General features: G+C 39.5%; 2 protein-coding genes across 10 annotated transcripts in view; both read left to right on the forward strand.

Annotated features, from left to right (window-relative positions):
- The window catches only part of nek8 (NIMA-related kinase 8), a 62,385-nt gene that overhangs the window by 11,308 nt on the left and 29,463 nt on the right, over positions 1-21,614 (forward strand). For 5 of the 9 annotated variants that reach the window (XM_047391212.1, XM_047391214.1, XM_047391215.1 and 2 more), the window contains 4 exons: positions 255-418; positions 625-777; positions 2,645-2,803; positions 4,639-7,205. In XM_047391212.1, coding sequence (XP_047247168.1) covers positions 255-418; positions 625-777; positions 2,645-2,803; positions 4,639-4,667 — 505 coding nt within the window. In that variant the 3' untranslated portion in view covers positions 4,668-7,205. Of the gene's footprint in view, positions 1-254; positions 419-624; positions 778-2,644; positions 2,804-4,638; positions 7,206-8,073; positions 8,792-16,271; positions 17,115-21,614 lie in introns of those variants that run through there. The other 4 variants (XR_007042327.1, XR_007042329.1, XR_007042328.1 and 1 more) reach the window with 4 other exon arrangements.
- Positions 8,655-21,614, forward strand: part of traf4a (tnf receptor-associated factor 4a) — a 53,031-nt gene continuing 40,071 nt past the window's right edge. Inside the window, exon 1 of the mRNA XM_047391218.1 lies at positions 8,655-9,075. Coding sequence (XP_047247174.1) covers positions 8,933-9,075 — 143 coding nt within the window. The 5' untranslated portion in view covers positions 8,655-8,932. The remainder of the gene's footprint in view (positions 9,076-21,614) is intronic.

The following is a 21,614-nucleotide window of genomic DNA, read 5'->3' on the forward strand; positions in this document are numbered from 1 at the left end:
TCTATTAAAAACCTCAACCCTGCAGAAGATTAGATTTATGGACTATGTTTAAAGCTGGGTCTTTACCATTTCTAAGATGAGTGATCAAATATCCAGAAGCCTTTTAATGGCTAAATAAAAAGGTGGTGGGTGAGGGACATTTGACCAAGTATTTGTAGGATTGTATGCTGGGCCTGTTTGTATAAGTTTAACCCTGTTTAAATTTAAACTTTTGCATCCAATTCTTGTTTTTAAAATTAATTGAATGCCCTTAGGTTCAACAAGCTTGGTCTGGATAAGATTACAGCTGCAGAGGAGCCAAATCCTGTGAATCAAGTTGAAGAAGTTAATTCTTACACTCCGATTCAGTCAGACCCGCTCAACTCTGAGAGGATTGTTTACATCGACATTGGAACGGCCCATTGTGTTGCTGTTACAGGTTAAAACCCTACCATATTATAATAAATGCATGAAATAGATTTGTTTCTAACCTTGTTAGTTTTCTTCATTTCCTACAAAATAGAACAGGGTCACTGTTGATTGAGTCAGCTTTGCTTGTAAATGTTCTAAATTTAAACTCTTGATGTTAAAACTGTTCACTTTGTTGATTTCTGTGTTTGCATTTATTTTGTTTTACATCTCCAGAAGAGGGTCGGTGTTATACGTTTGGCAGCAACCAGCACGGTCAGATGGGCTGCAGCTCGCGGCGCAGCAGCCGTGTGCCCTATCTGGTGCCCGGCCTGAAGGACATCACCTTGGCTGCCTGCGGTGACGCTTTCACCCTGGCCATTGGATCTGGTAAGTTGATGGTTTGCGTTCTTGGTAACAGCTTTAACGTGAGATAACAATACTACAGTCAAATGTAACAGCAAGATTTTAAAATGTGTTCTGATGGGTTCATTCCCAGTGTTTATATCTTTTAGTCATGCTGTAAAGAAGCATCATGAGTGGCAGCTATTCAACAGCTGCAGTAAAAAAAATGTATGAGGAAGAGTAGAAGTTCCTTTATCTGCAACTGAGAGGCTGTCATTGTACGTCTCTGACAGCATCGCCTAGGACAGTAGCTCCCATAAAGTCCTTTGTGTTTATTTTTATTTCTTGTCAAGGTTTCAGTTTTGTCCTACATCTCAGTGCTTTAGTAGTTTACTGAGTTACATGATGATTACAGAAGAATCGGTCAACACTAGTCATAACCAGTTTAGACTGACATAAAATAGAGTGAAGTAAAAAAAAAAGGATTTACCCCTTTACAGATTTTTTTTGTCACACCTAAATGTTTCAGATCATCAACTGATTTTTTATTTCCAACATAAATAAGCTGAGTAAACACAAAATACAGTTAAATGCATTTTTGGATGTAAAATTGCACAAGTTAATGCCAGTCCCGTAGAATCAGACAATTACTTAAATAGAACCTGTATAACAACATGAAGTAGGCTAAATGATCTCAAAAAGCACTGCTAGTTACTGTGTCTCTATCTCTGTTGGATATAAGCTACATTGCAAAGAACTGGTCTAATGAACTACTGATTGTTTAATGGGAAATAAAAATAATTCACATCAGATTGATTATTACATTGTTTAAATAATGGTAAAATATCAAGACTGACGTACCTTGTAAATTATTTGGTAGTGTGATTAAAAAATAGATCTAATACACACCCACATACCACCACAGTGATGTAAAAGACTCATCGCCTGTTATTGCAAACATGTGACTGCAGTTGTTGCCACAAAGTTGTGGCACAGCCGGTTATTAGTTTTAAGGGACTGTTAACCTTTCACAAAGGCCCAGGAAAGTTTATTTTCTCCTACTAAATGAAGTCATCATTTAAAAACATCTTCATCTTTACTCAGGTTAGATTGTGGAGTAGTAATGAAGAAGACACAGGAGCTAAGCTCGATCACCTCGTTACACAACTCCAGCTGAGAACAAAAGAGCAACAGAAGGCGCCAAGAACACAAATATCTGTAAATCTTAATATCCTGTAGTCTGGGTGTAAGTAGAGGCCCCTAGTCGTCAGCCCCAATATTATATCAATAACTGTTTGATGACATTTAGGTGGGACAAAAAAGCAATCTTGAAGGGACAAATTTTGACACATTTTGACGGCGCTGCATATGCTAAGATTAAAACTGTTCCTGCATGCAGATATTTTAGTCATTTACCAGTAAAGTAACTTCACCTCCAAAATGAAGGTAATTCGCTAAAATGGATTTAGAATCACTTTCATTTTTTCCTCTGCTATTGTTGTTGGTGTCTATATGGAGCACATTTGTTGTACCTGATTAAATAAACCTATTTAAACACTGGACTGATTCTCTGTGGGCCTTTAGATAGATAACAGATGTCTGTTGTGGGTCTAGGTGTGTGGCTTTTGTTATCACAGTAAAGTGTAACACAGTAAATGTTGTACTGTGCCAGCGATTGGCTCCCTGGGGAGTGGACAACTGTGCCTGTAACTCTGTCTTTATTGAAGACCGGCTTTTTTCAGCTTAGACTTTCTACAGATAGAGCTGTTATGGCTCCAGTGCAGAAGAGACAGAGCTGTCAGTTAAAGATTTGTGTGGATTAATCCCTCAAGGGGTGTTTGAAGTGGGAACTTTCCCTGAGTTTGGTGATCAGCTTTATTTTTTCCTCTTGTCTTTGTCTTTGTCTTTGCAGAAGGGGAGGTGTACACATGGGGGAAGGGGGCCCGTGGTCGCCTCGGAAGAAAGGAGGAGGACTGTGGGATACCGAAGCCGGTGCAGCTCGAGGAGCGTCACCCATTTGTGGTGACATCGGTGGCCTGTTGTCATGGCAACACTCTGCTGGCAGTGAAACGTAATATTTTGCTTATTACTCTCAGTTAACAAACACTGTGGTGAAATCTAACTAATCTGATGAAAGAGCGTCTGAACTCTAGACAAGCATCTTCAGATGGCGTCAGAGGGATTCATGTTTGTCTGAGAGCAAATAAAAGGGGATGCATGATTATTTTCTGCTATATCTGCTTTTTTTGCACTGAAAACATCTGCAGAATTAGAGGACATTAAATTGAAACTTCTTAAAGATTACATTGCTGGTGGTCATTTCCCCTCCTGACTGCTGCTTTTCTTAAAATCCTTCCTTTGACCTGAGCTCTGAGACACAAACACATAGACTTGGATTAAAGTTAAAACATTTCCAGCAAAGAGTAGATACATGACCATCCCAGTTTTTGTAATATGTAAAAGAGAGAAAAGAGTAATCAGTATAAATGACAGAATAACAGAAAGTGTCCAGGCCCCAGTAGTTTATGTCTCTACCAGCTTTGCACATCCAGAACCTGAACTCTCTACACATTTCCTTTGCAAATTAGCTCAGGCTCTGACAGATTGGACAGAAAGGATCTGTGAACAATAGCCTGTTCACAGATCCTTTCCATGAACAGGCTGTAGTCTGTTAAGTCTTGGCACAGATTCTCATTTGGATTTAGGTCTGGACTGACTGGGTCCCTCTAACTCGTGAATATGGTTTGACCTAAACCAATCTATTGTAGATGTAGGTTTAGGCTCCCTGTCATGCTGGAAGATGAACCCCAGTCCCAGTCTCAAGTCTTTTGATTTGATAAAATCATCTGAATGCAAAGTTAGTTCAAATCTGCCGAGCATCGAAATGATTGCTCTACTTTCAGACCTCTCCTCCATCCCACCTCCACCCAAACTCCTCACTATTCTCACGTGTCTGACTCCATCAGTGAGACGTGTGTTTTTATTGATGTCGGATCTGTGTTTTACTCTAAGGGGGGTTGTGGTGCTCCCCCTGCCTCAGGTGTTTGATATACTGCATGTCCATGGAAACTGGAGTCATGGCATCAGATTTAAAGTATCTTGCAAAACCCATTAGGCTTTTCGCAATGTGTCAAGTTACAACCACAAGCTTCACGCCATGTCGTTGGGATTTTATGCATGGACCTATTTCTAGATAGACCAAACAAGGCAGAGCACTGTTTTGAAGTGGAAGGAAAGTGATACATATTTCTGAAAATGTTTTTCAAATAAAAATTGGAAAGGTTTTGCATGCATTTGTACTCAGCCCCCTTTCCTTAGACACCCCTAAATAAAGTCCGGTGCGGAGAGAATTTGGGAATATGGATGGAGCTAAATACAGAACAGTCCAGAAAAAAAGTGTTATAGGCTGCAAAAGTAAACTACTGTTCATAGACGTCTTCATTCACTCGGACTGCATTTAAGCTAATCTGCAAATAAAAAAGGGAAAACATTTCAGTGTCTAGATCTTGAAAGCTGGTAGAGAGACCTGGTCCATTCGTTTAAGATTTTTATTTGTTAAAATTATTTATCCTTTTCCTTGCTCTAAAGAATGATTCACCGCTTTACGTTGGTCGATTGCATAAAATCCCGATAAAATAGACAGAAGATTTTGGTTATAATGTGATGGAATGTGAAAAAGTTTAAGGGGTATGAATACTTTTACAATGCACATGCTTTATTTTTTTAAGTAAACTTTAGACAGTTTAGTCCTTATAAAGTTAATGTTGTAAGACAATGCAGCACATTCTGAGTTTTAAACCCATATATTAGAAAGAAAATGTAGATTCACTAATTAATCTGTTAATAACTTCTCACTTGGCTTCTTTCAGATGTACTAACATTAACTTTTTGTGTTTAAATTTTCAGCTTTGTTTGAGGATCCTGTTTCAAGATGACTTTGAGCTGAAATCCTTCCCCTTGACTAGTCCTTCTGAGGATCATTCAGGGGGAGATCTTCCTTTCACTCTGCAGCTACGGTTCCACTTGCTCTACTATTGCTTTAAATGGTAAATGGACTGAACTTATATAGCGCTTTTCCAGTCACAAAGACCACTCAAAGCGCTTTACACTAGAGCAACGTTCACCCAATCACACTCACTAACGCTCACACATTCATACGCAGATACGCAGGTCGGTAGGCAACTTGAAGTTAAGTACCTTCTGATTGCAAGACGACTACTCTTCCTACTGAGGCACAGTCGCCTCTTTATGAACACATGTTTGTTTCGGCTGGTGGGCTGATAACACACACAGAACGTCAGAGCCTGTCTGAGGCAGCAGGTGGATCTCGCTACAGACATGTCAAAGAAATGTTGCAACACTGATAATGAAGCTGGATTACAGGAGCTCATTAGGCAGCTCTCATGTGGTGAGCCATTGTTTTCCCACACATGTAGCTTTCTATCAGTAAACCATGAAAAGCCAGTAAAAGTCAAACAGGTTTTGTCTCTTTTAAGACGCCGGTGAATGAGACGAAAAGAATGAAGCCACTCAGTCGAGAGCGTCGCACTGTGAGGGGTCAGTTTGGGCTTTATTGGATTAGTGCGTTTCACAAACGCAAACAGCAGATAACGAAGGGGGTGTAAGGGGACATGCCAGACCGGGGCAGCAGTCACCCCCTCGTTCCGACACATTCACAGCTTCTCTAGAGCAGAGAATAGCTGCCTGTAGAGTAAACAGGCAGCTATTCACACTGTTGCGAGCAGTAAATAACATGCTATTAACAGCGCTGTTTTCATTCCATCTTAGGAATTTTTACAGGCTGAGCAGCTGACAGTTTGTACACAATACACTTGAAGGCGTTTAGGATGTACCTCGTATATTTGTTATATTTTATAAATACTCTGTTTGGGAGATGATCTCATGCAAAACCGATCAACCGAATGAATAACTTCGATTTCTGTGGGTCCAAAACATCTGACCTTTGAAGGACAATAAGTTTCTGGCCCCATAGGACAGAGCAAACATTGAAAAACTCTTCCTGTCTTCATGTGATAAAAACTGACTGAGACAAACACAAAAGAGGGGAAGTAATCTGAACGAACTGGATGCCTTGTTATTGCACGTGGCTTTAAATGGGTTGAATAAAACTTATGACCTGATTATTTTACAAAAACAGCCACTCGTTAGTGTGGAAACCATCTACAATTATTAGAATAATTATTACCAGAAAGTTATATTTATTATGCTGATGATTAATGTTTAATAGTACTTGCTTCTATGCTGCAGCTGGTAATAGTGGAATAGGTTAAAGTTTTATATATTTTAGCCTCCTTTAATATTTAAATGTGAATTATTGATTTCTAGTTAATTATGTTATAATATATTCATTTGTGTGCTAATTAGCAAGTTAAGCAAAGTAAAAAAAAAGCCTCATTATATGAAGTGGAGCATGTGTATAAAACTATATAAAAACACCACGAGAGATTTAGTGAACAAACAGTGCCTTGCAAAAGGGTTCATTTTCATATTTTGTCACATTACATGACACAAAGTAGTGCTTAACTGTGAAGTAGAAGGAAAATGACAAGTTTTTAAAAATGTTTGGAAATAACACATCTGAAAAGTGTGGCCTGTATATTAAGTCAGCTCCCATTAGTTAATAAATCACTGAACCACATTGTACTTACTGTCTCAACCAACTTCCCATATCTAGAAAGGTTTTCCCATTTAATAAAATAGTTCAAGCTTGATCAGACTGGATGAATAGTGTCTGTGAACATCAATTTTTTACGCCTTTCCTCGGATTTCCAGTTGCATTTAGGTCTGGACTTTGACTGGAAAATGTGAATATGCTTTGATGTGAAATACTTCATTGTAGCTCTGGTTGTTTAGGGTCATTGTCCTGCTGGAAGGTGGACCTCCACCCCAGGTTCAAATCTTTCATACCTCCAACAGGATTTCTTACACCATTATCCTGGATTTAGCTCCATACGTCTTTCCATCAGCTCCTACCAGTTTCCATGTCCCTGCTCAAGAAAAGCATTCCCACAGCATGATGCTGCCACCAACATGTTTGACTGTGGATGACATGTTCAGAGTGATGTGCTGTATTTCCACCACATGCAGATTGAAAAGGTTTGATTTCATCTGATCAAAGCACCATCTTCCTCATGTTTCCTGTGCCCCATACATGACTTGTGTCAAGCTGTAAACCTCACTTCTCATGGGTTTCTTTCATCAATGGCTTTCAACCCTTTCATAAAGGACAGATTTGTGGATGTCATGCCTGATAAGTTTTCTGTCAACAGATTATCCTAGTTGAGCGGTGGAAGGTCTCCTTACCTGGCCTGTCAGTTTAAATGGACAGGCATGTCTTGGAGGTTTGCTGTTGTGTCGTACTTATTACATTGTGCTCTGTGTGATGTTCAAAGTTCCTGATGTTGTTTTATAACCTAACCCTGTGTTAAACATCTCTACAGGTTTATTCCTGACTTGTCTTTATGCTGCTGCTTGTTTACTAATGTTCTCTAACAAACCTCTGAGGCATTCGCTGAACGGCTGTATTTACACTAAGGTGAAAGTACACAGAAGTGGACTTATTTACTAGTTAGGCAAGTTCTGAAGGCAATTGAGTGCAACCATCCATCATCTATACCTGCTTATCCTTGCTGGATTGGCGGGGGAGCTGGCACTTTTCCCCAATGGTCATTGGGTGAGAGGCATGGTACAACCATGCACACACACACTCATACCTAAGGCAAATTCAGAGTCATGTTCCTGGACTGAAGAAGCCAGAGTTCCAAACAGAACCCACGCATGCACTGGGAGAAAATGCAAACTCCTTTTAGAAAGACCCTTAAGCTAGGATTTGAACCCAAGACTTTCTTGCTGCAAGGCAACATCGCTAACAACTCTTTCACTGTGCAACACCAGTTGGCTGAACTGTATTTTATTTAGAAATATTAAAGAGGGCTAAATAGAAATGCATGGCATACTTTTCAAATTTTTATTTTTAAATTTTTTAAAAACGGTATCGTGCGTTTTACACTTTTCTAGTTATGGACTGCTTTGTATAAAATCCAGAATAAAATCCGTTAAGGTTTGTGGTTGTATTGCAACGGAAAGATCATATTATTTATCTTTACCGATATGTGAAATAATTGTGTCTGAAAATCACAAAATAGAATCCAATTTTCTTAAAGGGAATAAAACTCAGTCACTACTTTTGTTTTATCAGGTAAATATAGGAATTTTTTCATTAAAATATGCATTTTATTGTCATCTGGCAATCGTTCCATTTAATTTTTGACTATTATGAATAATTTTTCCAGCCTCATAAACTCATATCCCTCCTTCCAGACACCTAAAGTGAGGACATGCCCCTGCTACCATTGTTGTCCTTGTACTGGTGATGTAATGGTGATGTAATCCGGTGGCAATGCAGCAGGTGAAAGAAGATCCAGATGTGTGGATTGAGCGCCTGTCTGCCTCTGTTTCACATCATATCACAGTGTTTGTGTTTTAAACCAGCTGTAACAATGTCAGCTGGAGGAGATTTAAAGCGCATAGGTGCAGAATGTTTGCATTAATCTGAAAGATTAACGTTAACTTCTTGCACCGCTCCACCACCAGAGGGCATCGTTGTCCTTTTTAAACTCCGCTTGAATTTATGGCAAGTCAAATGTTTGTTTTGTATTTTTTCATTCCCCACCTTTTAACACATTTGATCACAGTTGAGCATTTATGACATTGCATATCTGATTGAAGATGTGCAGATGTCTAATTAAATGCCCATAATGAGAGATCGGGGAGAGGAAATGGAGTGAACGGAACTCATCGACTCCTCCTGCTTGAAGGAGGAGGAAGAGGTGGAGGAGGAGCTGTGTGCACCTAAACAGACGGTGGGGTAATGCATTGTGTTCAGTGTGTCAGGCTTGCACACAGCTCAGTCACAGAGCAACACAGCCGGTCAAAACAAACCCAGCGGAGAGGAGGATCGTTTCTGCAGCTGCGGCTGTCTTCTGTCGGCTGCAGCAGGAAAGAGCAGCGGAGGAGTCGATCCATCGGTTGACGGGCTTGATGTGAGCTCTTGGTCGCCTTGAACGGCTCCCACAGCTCGGTGTCTGCAGGAGGGAAGAGGAGGGAAAACAAGGGGGGATCAGCTGTACCGTTTTTAACCTGAAGGCCTGAGAGAAAAGCGTCCGAAAGCCCCACAGACATGCCCGGCTTCGACTACAAGTTCCTGGAGAAGCCGAAGAGACGGTTCCAGTGTCCGCTGTGCAGCAAGGCGATGAGGGAGCCCGTCCAAGTGTCCACCTGTGGACACCGGTTTTGTGACACCTGTCTGCAAGAATTCCTCAGGTACGGTGTCCCTCTGTGTCTGTCTCTGTGTGCAGAGATCCAGCTCTCTGCAGATGATACCTTACACTGCAGCTCTACCTGCTTCTGTTTCGGTCGAGCTTCAGCAAATAAAGGATGGGAAGGTGTGTCCTGCTCACCTTTCCTCAGCGAGCTTTTCTAGTTTTATTTTTAGTCTTTTGTGCTTCTGCTGCACAAAGCAATTGGACAACCTAAGGCCTGGTGAGCAGCCGATTATTATTTCACTTTTATTTGAGATTTTGGTCCGCATGTGCAAATGCAAACAGCTTTATTAACCTATTTTGATCAGTTATTGCCCGCTGCTGCAGACTAGGTCTTATTTCTGCAATTATAATCTGTAGGTGGAAGTGATTTGGAGTTCACGGCTGTCTATTTGGGGTAAATTTGTCCTGCAGAGGGCCCCGTCTCCTCATCCTGCAAGGGATGGCTCAGAAAGTGCCCCTGTGTCTGAAATTAGTCAGGATCTTTTCTCTTTAGGGGTCCACTCTTAGGGACCTTTCACTTTCGGGTCAGGACTACAAGAGACCTCCTCACCCTCCTAATCTGCTCCACACTGAAGTGTGTGTTAAGACTCATACAAAGACAGCCTTTGTTTTGATGGTTTTAAGATGGCACCATCAGTAATTATCTCTATTGACTTAAAGGACAATCACATAACCCTAGATCTAGATCTCTATGGTTCACACACATGTGTCCTTTCTCAGACTAATCCACCCCAACATCAGTCTGTCAGTGGGTCCCTCCTGTAGATAGAGCACATGTGACCTCTTGTTTGTCTTTATTTAGGGTTTAATGGCTCATTGTTTCCTCTCCTCGCATAGAGGCTCTCTTCTGTCTCTCAAAACTCTTAGAAAAGCACAACTTTGTTGTGGCTAGAGTAAAATCTTCTCTTCCTAGAAACCAGATATTTCTTTTCACTACATACTAGAGTTTTGTGGCTTAGGCTTTGACCTGCAGATACAGATTTGGATGATACAGAAACCACTTTTTTTTTTTTTTTTCATGAAATGGTTATCTTAGAAGTAAGAGTGCTTTAAAAATTAGTTGTGGATGTGAGAAAGCATTAGGTCTAAAACAAATCTTTACTTTTATTTTAAACTATATATTCAAAACAAGGACAGAATGGTTACAAAGCTAACACTTCAGACTCTTTAGCATTCTGTAGTGTTGTAGTCAAGAAGACCACTAACCCGGGTCCGAGTCAAGACCAAGTTAAGACCAAGACTAGCCGTTTTTATTAGTGGTTAGCAAGGTTACTACATCTAATATTTCTAAAACAGCAGTCACTGCACTGTAGAATTTTCATAGATTTAGATCCTTACCTTAACTCTGAGATTTCCAAATGTTTTCCAACATTTCCAAATCCAACAATTTCCATAACAATCAGAGGTTGAAACCACAAAAGAATAAAATGTTCCTTCCTGGTATCTGCGTGAAATATCTTGCTCTCTCTCACTCTTTTGCAGCCTGAATGACACACAGACATCGACTTGTTTTTGAAAACACAGTTTCCATTTTAATAGCTTCTGTTAACTTGAGTTTTAAATAACTCACAAATACTGATTATGGCTAACTTCTTTACTTAAGGGTTACTGGCCAATTTCTTGCTGCATGTCTATTAATAACTTATTAATGCCAATAACTGCCACTAAGATGGTAAAATCTTTAATAAGGGAACACTTCATCATAGAATTACACTTTAGATATACATAATTTTTTAATGAATGAGTAATGTATAATTGTGCAGACTAATTTGAATTCTTTCTAAACAGAAAATGTCTTCCTTTGAGGAAAGGCTAACAAATCGCTAACTGCAGATTCAATTGTTTAATGACTTTAACGCTGGAAATTATAAGTATTCCGCTTTAATAACATTGTTCACTTTAAGTAAATTATAAAAAGGTTTTATAAACTAGTAAAAAACTGACTTGCTCTCTCTCACTCTTCAGCAGCCTTTAACATCTCCCTAAATAGATTCCTTAGTTTTAGACTCATAGATGCAGAAAATGACCAACTTAGTGTCTTTATTCAGTAGTATTTCTGGGATCTAGTAAAACTTTGGTATGGTGTGTTTACTGATCAGAAAAATATTGGATTTTTTATTTTCTGACCCGTCAATCAAGGCGAGTGAAGCTGAAAATCGCCCGATCTGGTCACCAGTCAGTTTCTCTGTCCATCTTTTTGAATCTTGTTTCATGGTTTGGGTCCTTTTAGTTTTTCCTCTCTCACACTATAAACTTAATCTCTTTTGTTCTTGATTGCATGAAAATAACATAAAATGGGAAAAAACAGAATTGGCACATCAGTTGATCAATTGTTAGACAAGAAAGCTGAGAAACTGTGGAAGTATTAAAATCAACTGTGAAATATTCTAGAGTACAGATGACCAAAAACCACTTCATATTTTCACAACTCCAACGATAAACTGAACAAAACTTCCATCCAACTCCATCGCAACATAGCTTTGCTGCAAATATGTCTTTGTTGACGGGAAAATCAGAAACAAGAACCGACTGGTCAACGGGAAGATTGCCAGAAAAAAAGTCCTTTTAAAGTTGTGCCAATGGTTTCAGATATTTGATTCCTTTTGCTGCCCAGACATGAAGATTCACTGTTATGGGATATGTTGGGGGTTGTTTGGTCAGAAATAAGTGTTCAGTAATGTTACTTCAAGCTGAAAGAGATTAGCATTTTTTTCTGATCAGTAAAAATATAATTAATTCCATAAATTAATCATGAAGTTCTAAGGAAACCAGCATTATGTTTTCGTTTCCAGTTCCACATAACATACAGGGAGATGCCACCAACTGAGTCATGGTTATCGCGTTTGCTAAGTAATATCTCACCGTCAGTGATTGATTGGAAAGATAAGTCTAGAAAACATAAACCAGGCTTTTACGGCAATTTGACATTTTACTTTTAATGCTTTGGTCTTTAAAGGCTGCTGATGCAGATTGTAATTTTTTCAAAACTTTAGTCCCTCTCGCAAGATAATTGGAATTTCTCAGAATAAGTAGCATATATAGTGTATATATATATATATATATATATATATATATATATATATATATATATACATATATAGATTTCACAAAAGTCAGGGACATACATTCCAATTAATCCTAACAATTGAACAGTGCAGTCGGAGTTAGTTTTTTATTCAAATTGGATAAAACGTTTTTCTATCTAAGGAAACCCAGCAGATTGCATCCAGTCAGTGACTTGCAGCATTCCCTCCTCCCGGATGAGCATGTAGAGACAGTGGACAGTCACTGGCGTTGACTTTGCAGCAATCCCTCATACTGAGCATGCATGTAGCGACAGTGGAGAGGAAAAACTCCCTTTTAACAGGAAGAAACCTCCAGCAGAACCAGGCTCAGTGTGAGCGGCCATCTGCCACGACCGACTGGGGGTTTGAGAGAACAGAGCAGAGACACATAAAGAATACAGAAGCACTGATCCAGAAGTACTTTCTATGGGAAGGAAAAGTAAATGTTAATGGATGTAGCTCCTTTAATTGTTTCACCTAGAAAGAAAGAACAGATAAACTCTGAGCCAGTTTTCAAGGTTAGAGTCTGAAAGAGAGCACATAGAGTTAGTTACAGTTAAGCTCAGTCAATCACCATGTCTATGAGAGAGAAAGGGTTAAACACTAAAAGACAGGGCCATGTAGATCATCGGTAGAGGGTGAGCATTAAGTTGTTGCCAGCAGAAGCTCGGACTCTCCAGAAAGGTGTCACAGGTAACACAGAGCCAGGCCAGGTGTAGCTTCTAGGAAGAGAGTAGAGAGAACAAGGTTAAAAGCTGAAATATCTGCAAATAATGCAAAATTGGAGAGTAGTGTGAGAATGTAGCAAAGATGGTGAAAGTGGTCATTATGTCCTCCAGCAGCCTAAGCCTATAGCAGCATAACTACACAGATAGTTTCAGTTCAGATTATTTAGTTAAACGGCGCTTATTTTCAACAATGTCGTCTCAAGGCACCTCACAAAGGGTCCCACTGATGGTCATTGTTATACTAAAAACCACAAGGATTGGGATACCTCTCTCTGTCAGACTGATTATAGCCATTGGAAAAGCTTCCAGAATGTCAGGCATTGTTTTTGAGTTACTGATATGAATGCAGCTGCATGCATGTACATCTCTGAGAATATCTTGGATAGATGTTATTCAGGTTAAAGAAGGGCTCATATTGTTTCCTGTTGTCTAATTTGCTTACTTACTAATTATAGCTTCTTTTCTCTGTTTGTGCTTGCAACGTCCATCTTAATACAGCCCAACTGCAGTAGAAATATGTGCTGTACATTTTGTGTGAACTTTTGCGTTTATACTGTTCAAATTGGCTAAATACCTGGCAGGGAAATGTCAATATTTAAGTCTCAATTGAGTATTTTGATCAAGAACCCTGGAAACATTCTCACTCCGACTGATCTGCAGTGTTATTTCATCTTCACCAAGGCTGCAGATCCTAAAATGTCTCCAGTTTTGACTTGATGCAACATGAAGTTACCCTGGGGGGGGCTCATCAGCAAACAGAGCTTTTTTAAACTCTCCATTTTGCTTTAAGGGAAAGGGAAGATCTTATTTGGCGATTATACTCTGTGAGAGCGTCTGCAGATGGAGTGATGCTGTGAATACATTATCCTGTCGTGAGTTCCTGATCCGCAGTGGTTTTTGAGTCATCAGGAAGCCTCCTCTGGTTTATTAAACAGCAGCAACAAGAAGCAGAAGTGGAAGAACAAACGAGAGCGAGGGAGGAAGAGTTTTTTTCTAATCAATGAGTTCGGCCCGACTCTTTGTCTGCCTCGTCCTGCTCGCCTCCGTGTGCCTCCTCCTCCAGATTATGGTTCACTTTCTCCTACATGCTAACTGAAATCACAATTTTATAACTTTGCGAAGTTTCAGTTGAGTAGCCCTTTTTCCCTTTTGTTTTTGGGTCAATTTTCAACCCTATTAATAACTAGAGATGTACTGATCAGAATTTTGTGGCTAATTTTGTAAAGCTTTGAGCTGCCGATATCGATTTCAGCTGATTTTTATTTAAGGATTGTAATATAAGAAAATATAAGACTAGCATTGAAAATATTTTTTCCTGCCATCACATATTAATATTTGAAGCACAGGCGGCATCATGTTGCTGTTCAAGTAAGCAGTCACAATATTATTACAGAGTTGACATTTTAAACTGTTTAGCATCTTATGTTAGCACTTAGCTCAGTTAGCATTGCAAAAAGCAATCTCATTGTCTTTTTTCTAGGGAATTAGATCCTTTCTCTCATGGCTTTCTTCATTAATACTGAAAATAACAGAGTTTGATTGGACCTAGTAGCAGTTAGTTTGGTGCATTTGCTGATTTTGAAGCAAAATTATTGGAGTTTCCAACCTGCTAGTCACCTGTCCAGACCAATGACCTGAAAATCAACTGATGCTGATAGTGACCAGTTTCTCAGTGCATCCACCCATCTACCAACTATAATTGCTCTTAAAATGGTTATTTCTCATGTATTACACTGTAGATGTCTAAAGGTCATTTTATTGCCTTGATATTGTATAGGTCTACTGAATAAAAGTAAGAATTCATTATAAACTGATTATCTCTGTCTATGACAGAATAGATGATGGCCTCAATATTTCTAAAGTCTTAAATTACTCTATAGCTGTGAATCAAAAGGTTTTTAAAAAAAATAAAAATTCATATTTACCAGTGATAAAGGTTTAAAACATAAATTTAAGAAAATCAGAAATTAGAAATAAACTGGATGATAAAGGGTCAAACTGTCACAGATCACATCAGTTTTTGCTTTAAGGATAGATTTCCTGCTTCACTCCGCTGACATATTAAAAGCAAATAAACATCAGTAACCACAGCAGACGCGTGGGCGCTGACAGATTTACTCAGCCGGCTACGTTTTCACCTCTTTAATTAACGAAGTGTGCCATTTGAGGCCATTGAATCGGGGAGCGCCCATTGTGAGCAGAGTTCAGGTTTATTGAGACCGACAGACAGTAGTTGGCTAATGCTGTGCCCATTGTGCAAACATGAGTTGATCCACTTTCCCACTAATTATTAAAGGTTGTGTCACATCCAGTCCAGGCTTGCCAACCCAGTCAGCGGACTTTCACATGTGCAACTGACTGTGTACTCCTTACAAATGTTTTCATACACCGTTTAAATTTTTTTTTCACATTTAGAACTTTAGACTTCAATGTATTTTATTAGGAGTTTTTGTGTTAGACCCATACAAGCATGTTGTAATAAAGTCCAATGAAAACGATGCAGTTTTCAGAGAGAACCAGAGAGAATGGATTGTCTTCATAGGTCAAAATTTAGCTTTATTATTGTTGAAAGAAAGCTGAAAGAAGTTCACTTTGCCACAAGCCAGGTAGGGGACCTGGGGAACAGGTGGAAGAAGGTGCTGTGGTATAACAGGACTTTTTGGCCAACAAGCAAAACATAAGATGTGGCAGAAAACGAACTGAACATCACCCTGACCACACTATTCATATGGTGAAACATGGTGGTGGCAGCATCATGTTGTGGGGATGTTTTTCTTCAGCAGGGACAGAGTTAATGGGAAGAGGGATGGGAGGCTCCTAGAAGACTAAAGATGAAAGATTTCAGCAAAAGTTGACTGTCAACAATCAGACAGAGCTACAATCTAATAATTTAAAGCAAAGTACATTAATGTGTTAAAATGGTCCAGTTAAACTCCAGGCCTAAAATGACAATCCGAGACAGGACCTCTGTTGTTCACAGACAGTTATACTCTACATGTATGTTGATCTGTCACATAAAATCATAATAAAACACTCGGAAGTTTATAGTTGTTATGTGACAGAATGTAGATTTGTTTCAGCCCCACATTCACTTTGTAACACTTAAAAAAACTCTTACTTAAATATCAGGTAGTCATCAAAGTCTCATACAGTGTTTCTTAATCCGTCAGTTTGGAGTACATTATAAAAATCATATCAATTCAATATAATGTCTTGTGAACTCTAGTTAGAGCTATCATGCAGCTACAGAATCCTAAATGATTGTTTTTGAGGGTTAATCCTAGATTTATGCTTGATTGGTTCTTGAGAGGCACTAAAGGAAACACTTGAATTGTTCTCGCTTCACCGTGTCCAGGCGCCTCAGTTAGCATGTGATGCTAATGGGCTGCATTTCCTTCCAGAGAGAAATGTGCCGCAGCAGCAGTCCTGCAGGCTGCCCCTGCTCCGAGGGAGAGTCATGGGGTAAGAGCAGGCCTGCCTCCCAGCTTTAACACTCTCTGCAATCAAATATGAGTCACATGCTTCAGCAGCTCGGGGTGCTCTCGTCAGGGCAGGCCTTTGTTTTAGCTCCTCCGCCTGTCTGGACAATTGATGCTTAATAACTTAGCACTGGGCCATGCACACTGGCCTTGACGGAGACACGGTGTGACAGTGGCGCCCACTGTGGGGACGATGGCCTTGATGAGGAGGGGCCGCTCCGCTCAAAGTGTCTTCCGTCATGTCTGCATTGAGCCACTGCTGACTTCCTCTACGTTACAAGGAGCCGCAAAGAGACAATGTGGGAACGTTTTTACACCTCAACCATCCTAAAACAAGTGGAAGATGTAGTTTTATTTATTGTTTTTACTTTGCAACTTCACCTGTGTGCAGCGCATCCATCACTTATGCTGCTTCTGTATACTGGTGGTAGAAGCAAACAGCCAGTATCTCCTAAAAAACATTAAATGAGCTCTTCAGATGTTCGTTTTTATGCAGTCCCACACACTGTTGTTTTTTAAGCCGTTCCTTTTTCTGTGTGAAATGATGATGCAACAAAACAAATCGCCACATTTTAAAAACAAGAATTGGGTGCATAAATTTTAATTCATTTAGAGTTTTCTCTAATCCCCAACAAAGTCATAATTACAGATAAACTTCAGATATATGCTAATGTTTGGTTAAATTCCCATCAGTAAGTAATGCCTCGACCAAACATTTTAGTTTTCTTTTTAGACCATCATCAAGAATCTGTCATCATTCTCGCTCGATAGTCGATTACTGTTTTAATTAATTAATTTAATTATCCGTTTGGATCAGGGACATTGCAGAAAAGTTCTTTGGTTTGAAAACCTCTCCTTGATTTCTAAAAACATTCTTCTTGTCATTGTGAGCAAACAGCTTAGCCTTTGCACCATCTGACCATTAAGTTTTCTCCTGAAGGTGTCTGGACTGTCCATGTGGGCAGTGAACTCAAGGTGTCGCTTTTTGAAGGGCTTCTTTGTTAGATGACACCCTATCTGCGTTAAACCAGCTGCATGGTGGACAAGTGACACCGGTGTTCCAGCACCTCCCAGTTTCTATTCTGCTTGAGCTTTGGTGATTCTTGTGTTGTTCTTGAACATCCAAACAAATTTCCTTTAACCTGGGGGTTACAGTTTTGGCCCATCAGTAGAACGTAGGACACAATTGAGTGTGTCAACATAACAGGGATCCTGCACACACTTTAAATCTGGTTTTGGAGGCTTGTGTAAAAGACCCGACCTTAACCTGATTAAAAACTGAACTGGGCTTGGAAGCCATGTCCGGGCCAAGGAAACCAACCAGTTTCATTGAAGCCTACTCGGAAATCAAGCCAGAACTATGCCAGAATCTTGTTTACAGCCACAAGAAGTTTGTGGTTGAGGCTCAACTTGCACTCAGCCAAATATTGGTTAGGGTGTGTGAATATCTTTAGACAGTTTGTACAGTTTTAACCCAAGTCAAATTCATTAAGCTCAAAATGAACAAAATGCCTGCATGTCAGGGACTAGAACAACAGGTCCATTAGTCATTCCCTAATTTTATGCAGGCTTTTCCACAATACATGCATAATTTAAAGTTTTTCTTGGGAAATGAAACGTGTTACTCAAATCTTTGTTAAAAATATAGTTTTTCTGCTGCTAGTTTAAAGTCACAGAACATTAAAACCAAGAGGAAACGGTAGCTTTACTTACACACATCAGTGTTGTATAGAAAGACTGTTTGGGCGTTTCTTAAAGACCTAAATGGAGTTTGTGTTTCATTAGTGCTCAGTGTTGTGTAGACGTCTGCCACTTGAGGCAGCTGGGCTTTTGTATCTCAGTGGGTATCTGTATCTAAATGGCAGCAAAGCCAAGGATAGCTGATGAATGAATGCGTTCTCAAAGCCATTCTCATCCTTCGATCTCTTCACAGAGACATTCAGAGCCTCCACAGGTGTCCTCAGGCTGCACAGACGTCCCAAGTCTAGATCCGGAGCGTTAGGGGGGAGCACTCTGTGCTTCTCTTACACACAGAGGCATTTAGTGTTTAGCCCAAGCCTTCGTTCTGCACTTTGGGATGTCAGTGCCTCTTAGAAGCTGCTTCCTCCTCTTCTTCTCGGGGTGACAGAGCTGGAAATGGCCCAGTAAATCTTAACGCCATCAATGCAGAGACAGACGCATGCAGAGATCAGAGACGCTGGAGAACAGAGCAGTGTTTGTTTTGAACAAAGACCATTGGGTGCCTGTTTTAAAGCTGCCTTAATTTACCTGTAAAGTTAAAGAGGACAAACACAGCTCCTGTGTAGGCGAGTCACCAAACGTTACTGGACTTTGCACATCAGCGAGCTGCTGGAATAATGATTAAATGAAAGCCATTGTTGATGTTTACATCCTGAATTGCAATAAAAAAAAACAACAACTTCTGTTTCAGCTTTAAAGGCTTGATTTGGACCAACTAATTTGCATTTATTGCCATCATTTATCACAGTTATCATTTCTTTTTCTATGACATCCTTTTATCTTGTAGATAAACCCAAAAATAGTTAGTTTGTTATGAGAGAAAGTCCAGGAAGGATCCTAAGAAACAACAGGAAACACCTCCAGATTACAGGGTTTTATGGGGTTAGGAAGTGGATGTTTGTCCCAGTTATCCATGTTTAGTTAGGAAAACTAAAACTACAGTTTCAACCTGCAGCGTCTTGTTTAAAATATTGTTTTCCTTGCCGACCGATCGACTGTCTGATTTAGCCAAAGAAATCAGTTTTTCTCTTTGAACCCCACTGGCTTGATGTGACTTTTGTTTATATGCCTCAGTATGTCTCAAGAGTAAACTTTTCCCAGCATGTTTCAGAATAAAACTGGGTTTCTCGGGATGTTAAAAAGTCATGAAGAGCCCTGAACTAAATCATCTCAATGATATGCCTTAAAAAGTCTAAAATACGTCCAGATTTTCCAACATAGATCTGAAATGTAATTTATTTACGTATTTCACACTTTTTTTTTAACCTTTTTTTTTTTTTTCAAGAATTGCACTGACGGGATTTGTTCTTTTCTCCATGTTGTTGTTCCAGCTGATTAATTTGGGTGTTTTTAGATTGGGTGGGAGGATTTTATGTTGGTTGTAAATTTAAATCATAAAGGTCTTAAATTTAACTAACTAAAACATGCAAGAGCCCTGCCAAACGTCCACATCACAGCAGACGGATGATTTCTTCCTAAATAAAAGTTTGTAGAAGGAACTTTGTGGACTCATCGACCCACCCCAGAGACAGACTGTCAGATGTAAACTGGCCTGCTTTGGGATTAGATTATTGTCTCCTGAGAGGAAGCAGAGCGGCTTTAAAGATGCAGCTGCAACGATGAGAGAAAACACCCTGAACATTTCACACAGCTGCAAAGGCCCTCCGAACACCGGAAAGATGCCACTTCCAGACCTTTTTCTGTGACAGCTGCTTTAGATGTGAAGGAATGAGGGAAGACAATTGTGTGAGAATTTTCCAGGCACCGTTTGTTATTGACAAACATTTCGTGTCAGACACTGATTTTGCTCGGTGTGAGGGTTTAGATAGAAATACATGCAGTCTCTGCTGCTCGTGGTATGTCAGGGTTATGATGGAGGTAATTTGTGGTTTACATGAAGAATGTGACTCCGTCTTTACACCTGAATGACATCAATTTGTTTCACATTACATGCATCGAAATACGTGCTTATGGATGAAGAGGAGCTGGGCTATTTCTGCTTAATTTGTTTAGTTATTAATCACACAATATTAAAAGATATCTGATGGCTTCAGTCAGTTCTCTGGATATTACTGATTTATCACCACAAAGTCTGCCTGCTGTGTACTTAAGAGGCAGTTCAAGAGAGCTCTTTTTGCTTGGGTACATTTGTTTGTAAAGTCTTTTGTGCACCAGTTTAATTTATTTTAAATTCAATTCAAGAATACTTTATTAATCCTAAATATGCATTTACTAACCTGAATCATAACCCACATAAATGTCTGTAAGAGGCATTAATATATAATGTTTCTGAAAGGCTGTGTTTGAAGGCAGCAGTGTTTCAGTAAAGTGTTCATCTGCTGATTCTAGATTCCTGTCCCAGAAGAAAAGAGCATTTTCCCCAGTAAGAATAGAAGTCTCCATATAAATCACATCTGGACATGTCTCATCATGTCCTTCTCTATAAAACCTACTTTAAAATGAACCCTACTGCCTTTTGGTAGAAAACAAAGGCGTAAAACATTACAACTCTGCATTGAACCACCTTCCCCTTAGCCGAGTGATCATGCTGGGACCGAGCCGCTCAGCCCAGCCCCACCACTGGGCCGCAGCCAGCTGGCCCAGATCTCAACAGCGTGGCTGCTGCTTACACACGCTCGGGTATGCATGATATGCCAGGCAGCCCAGATAAAGGTGTGTTTTTTTATAATGCACATGCTCCCTGCCTGTTTCCCACTGCTGCATCGCACAGCATGCAAGTAGAGGCTTGCAACCAGAACTGTGGTTGTTTTCTAGCATTCTCAACTCTTTATCTCTGCTCCCCTTTACTGCTCCCTTCAGACTGTGTTTGTGTTGTTTACAGGTCACCGAGCAGAGTCAGTGCACGTGTTTGAGCTCCCACACAAATGATTTCCCTTTCTGATTTCACGCTTTAAACTGGGAAATCTCAAGTGGACATGCACACTTTGGGTTGATGATATTTAATATTTTATTACGATAACCTTGAGCAAAATGATCATGGTTTTAAGATATTTACATAAAGATTTAAAAATCAAATTCACATTATCTAAATACTTTTATTTTGAAACAGTCTGCCTACCAGCTTGAGTTTTTACTTTTTACTCTTGTTTTAAAACAGAGCTCCTTAAATAAGAGTGGTAGGTGGCTTTCCTTTAGTTTTCTCACCACAGGGTTTCTGCAAGGTATTGAAATGTCATAAAAAAAAATAAAAACAATTCATCTTTACTTAAACTCATCATCAGTAACTGTTATGACTCTTAGCAAAATACTTAGGTGTTGAAGTGTGGTGACCTAGTTGTTATTGACATTTAATTAGATGCAGAGAAATGTACTTACGTTATTGAGTATGTGGCAAGAAAGCTGTATATCTTTTCATAATTTATCTACAGTAGATCCTAAGTTTTATTTAAAATTCATACAGAACCTCTACACAAGGTCTGTCCAGTATTATGTATTTCCAACTAGAAATATTACTAAGCACCTGAACTATATATATATATATATATGTGTATATATATATGTATA

Source organism: Girardinichthys multiradiatus, chromosome 18 (genome assembly GCF_021462225.1).
Source record: "Girardinichthys multiradiatus isolate DD_20200921_A chromosome 18, DD_fGirMul_XY1, whole genome shotgun sequence".
Taxonomy (NCBI): Eukaryota; Metazoa; Chordata; class Actinopteri; order Cyprinodontiformes; family Goodeidae; genus Girardinichthys; species Girardinichthys multiradiatus.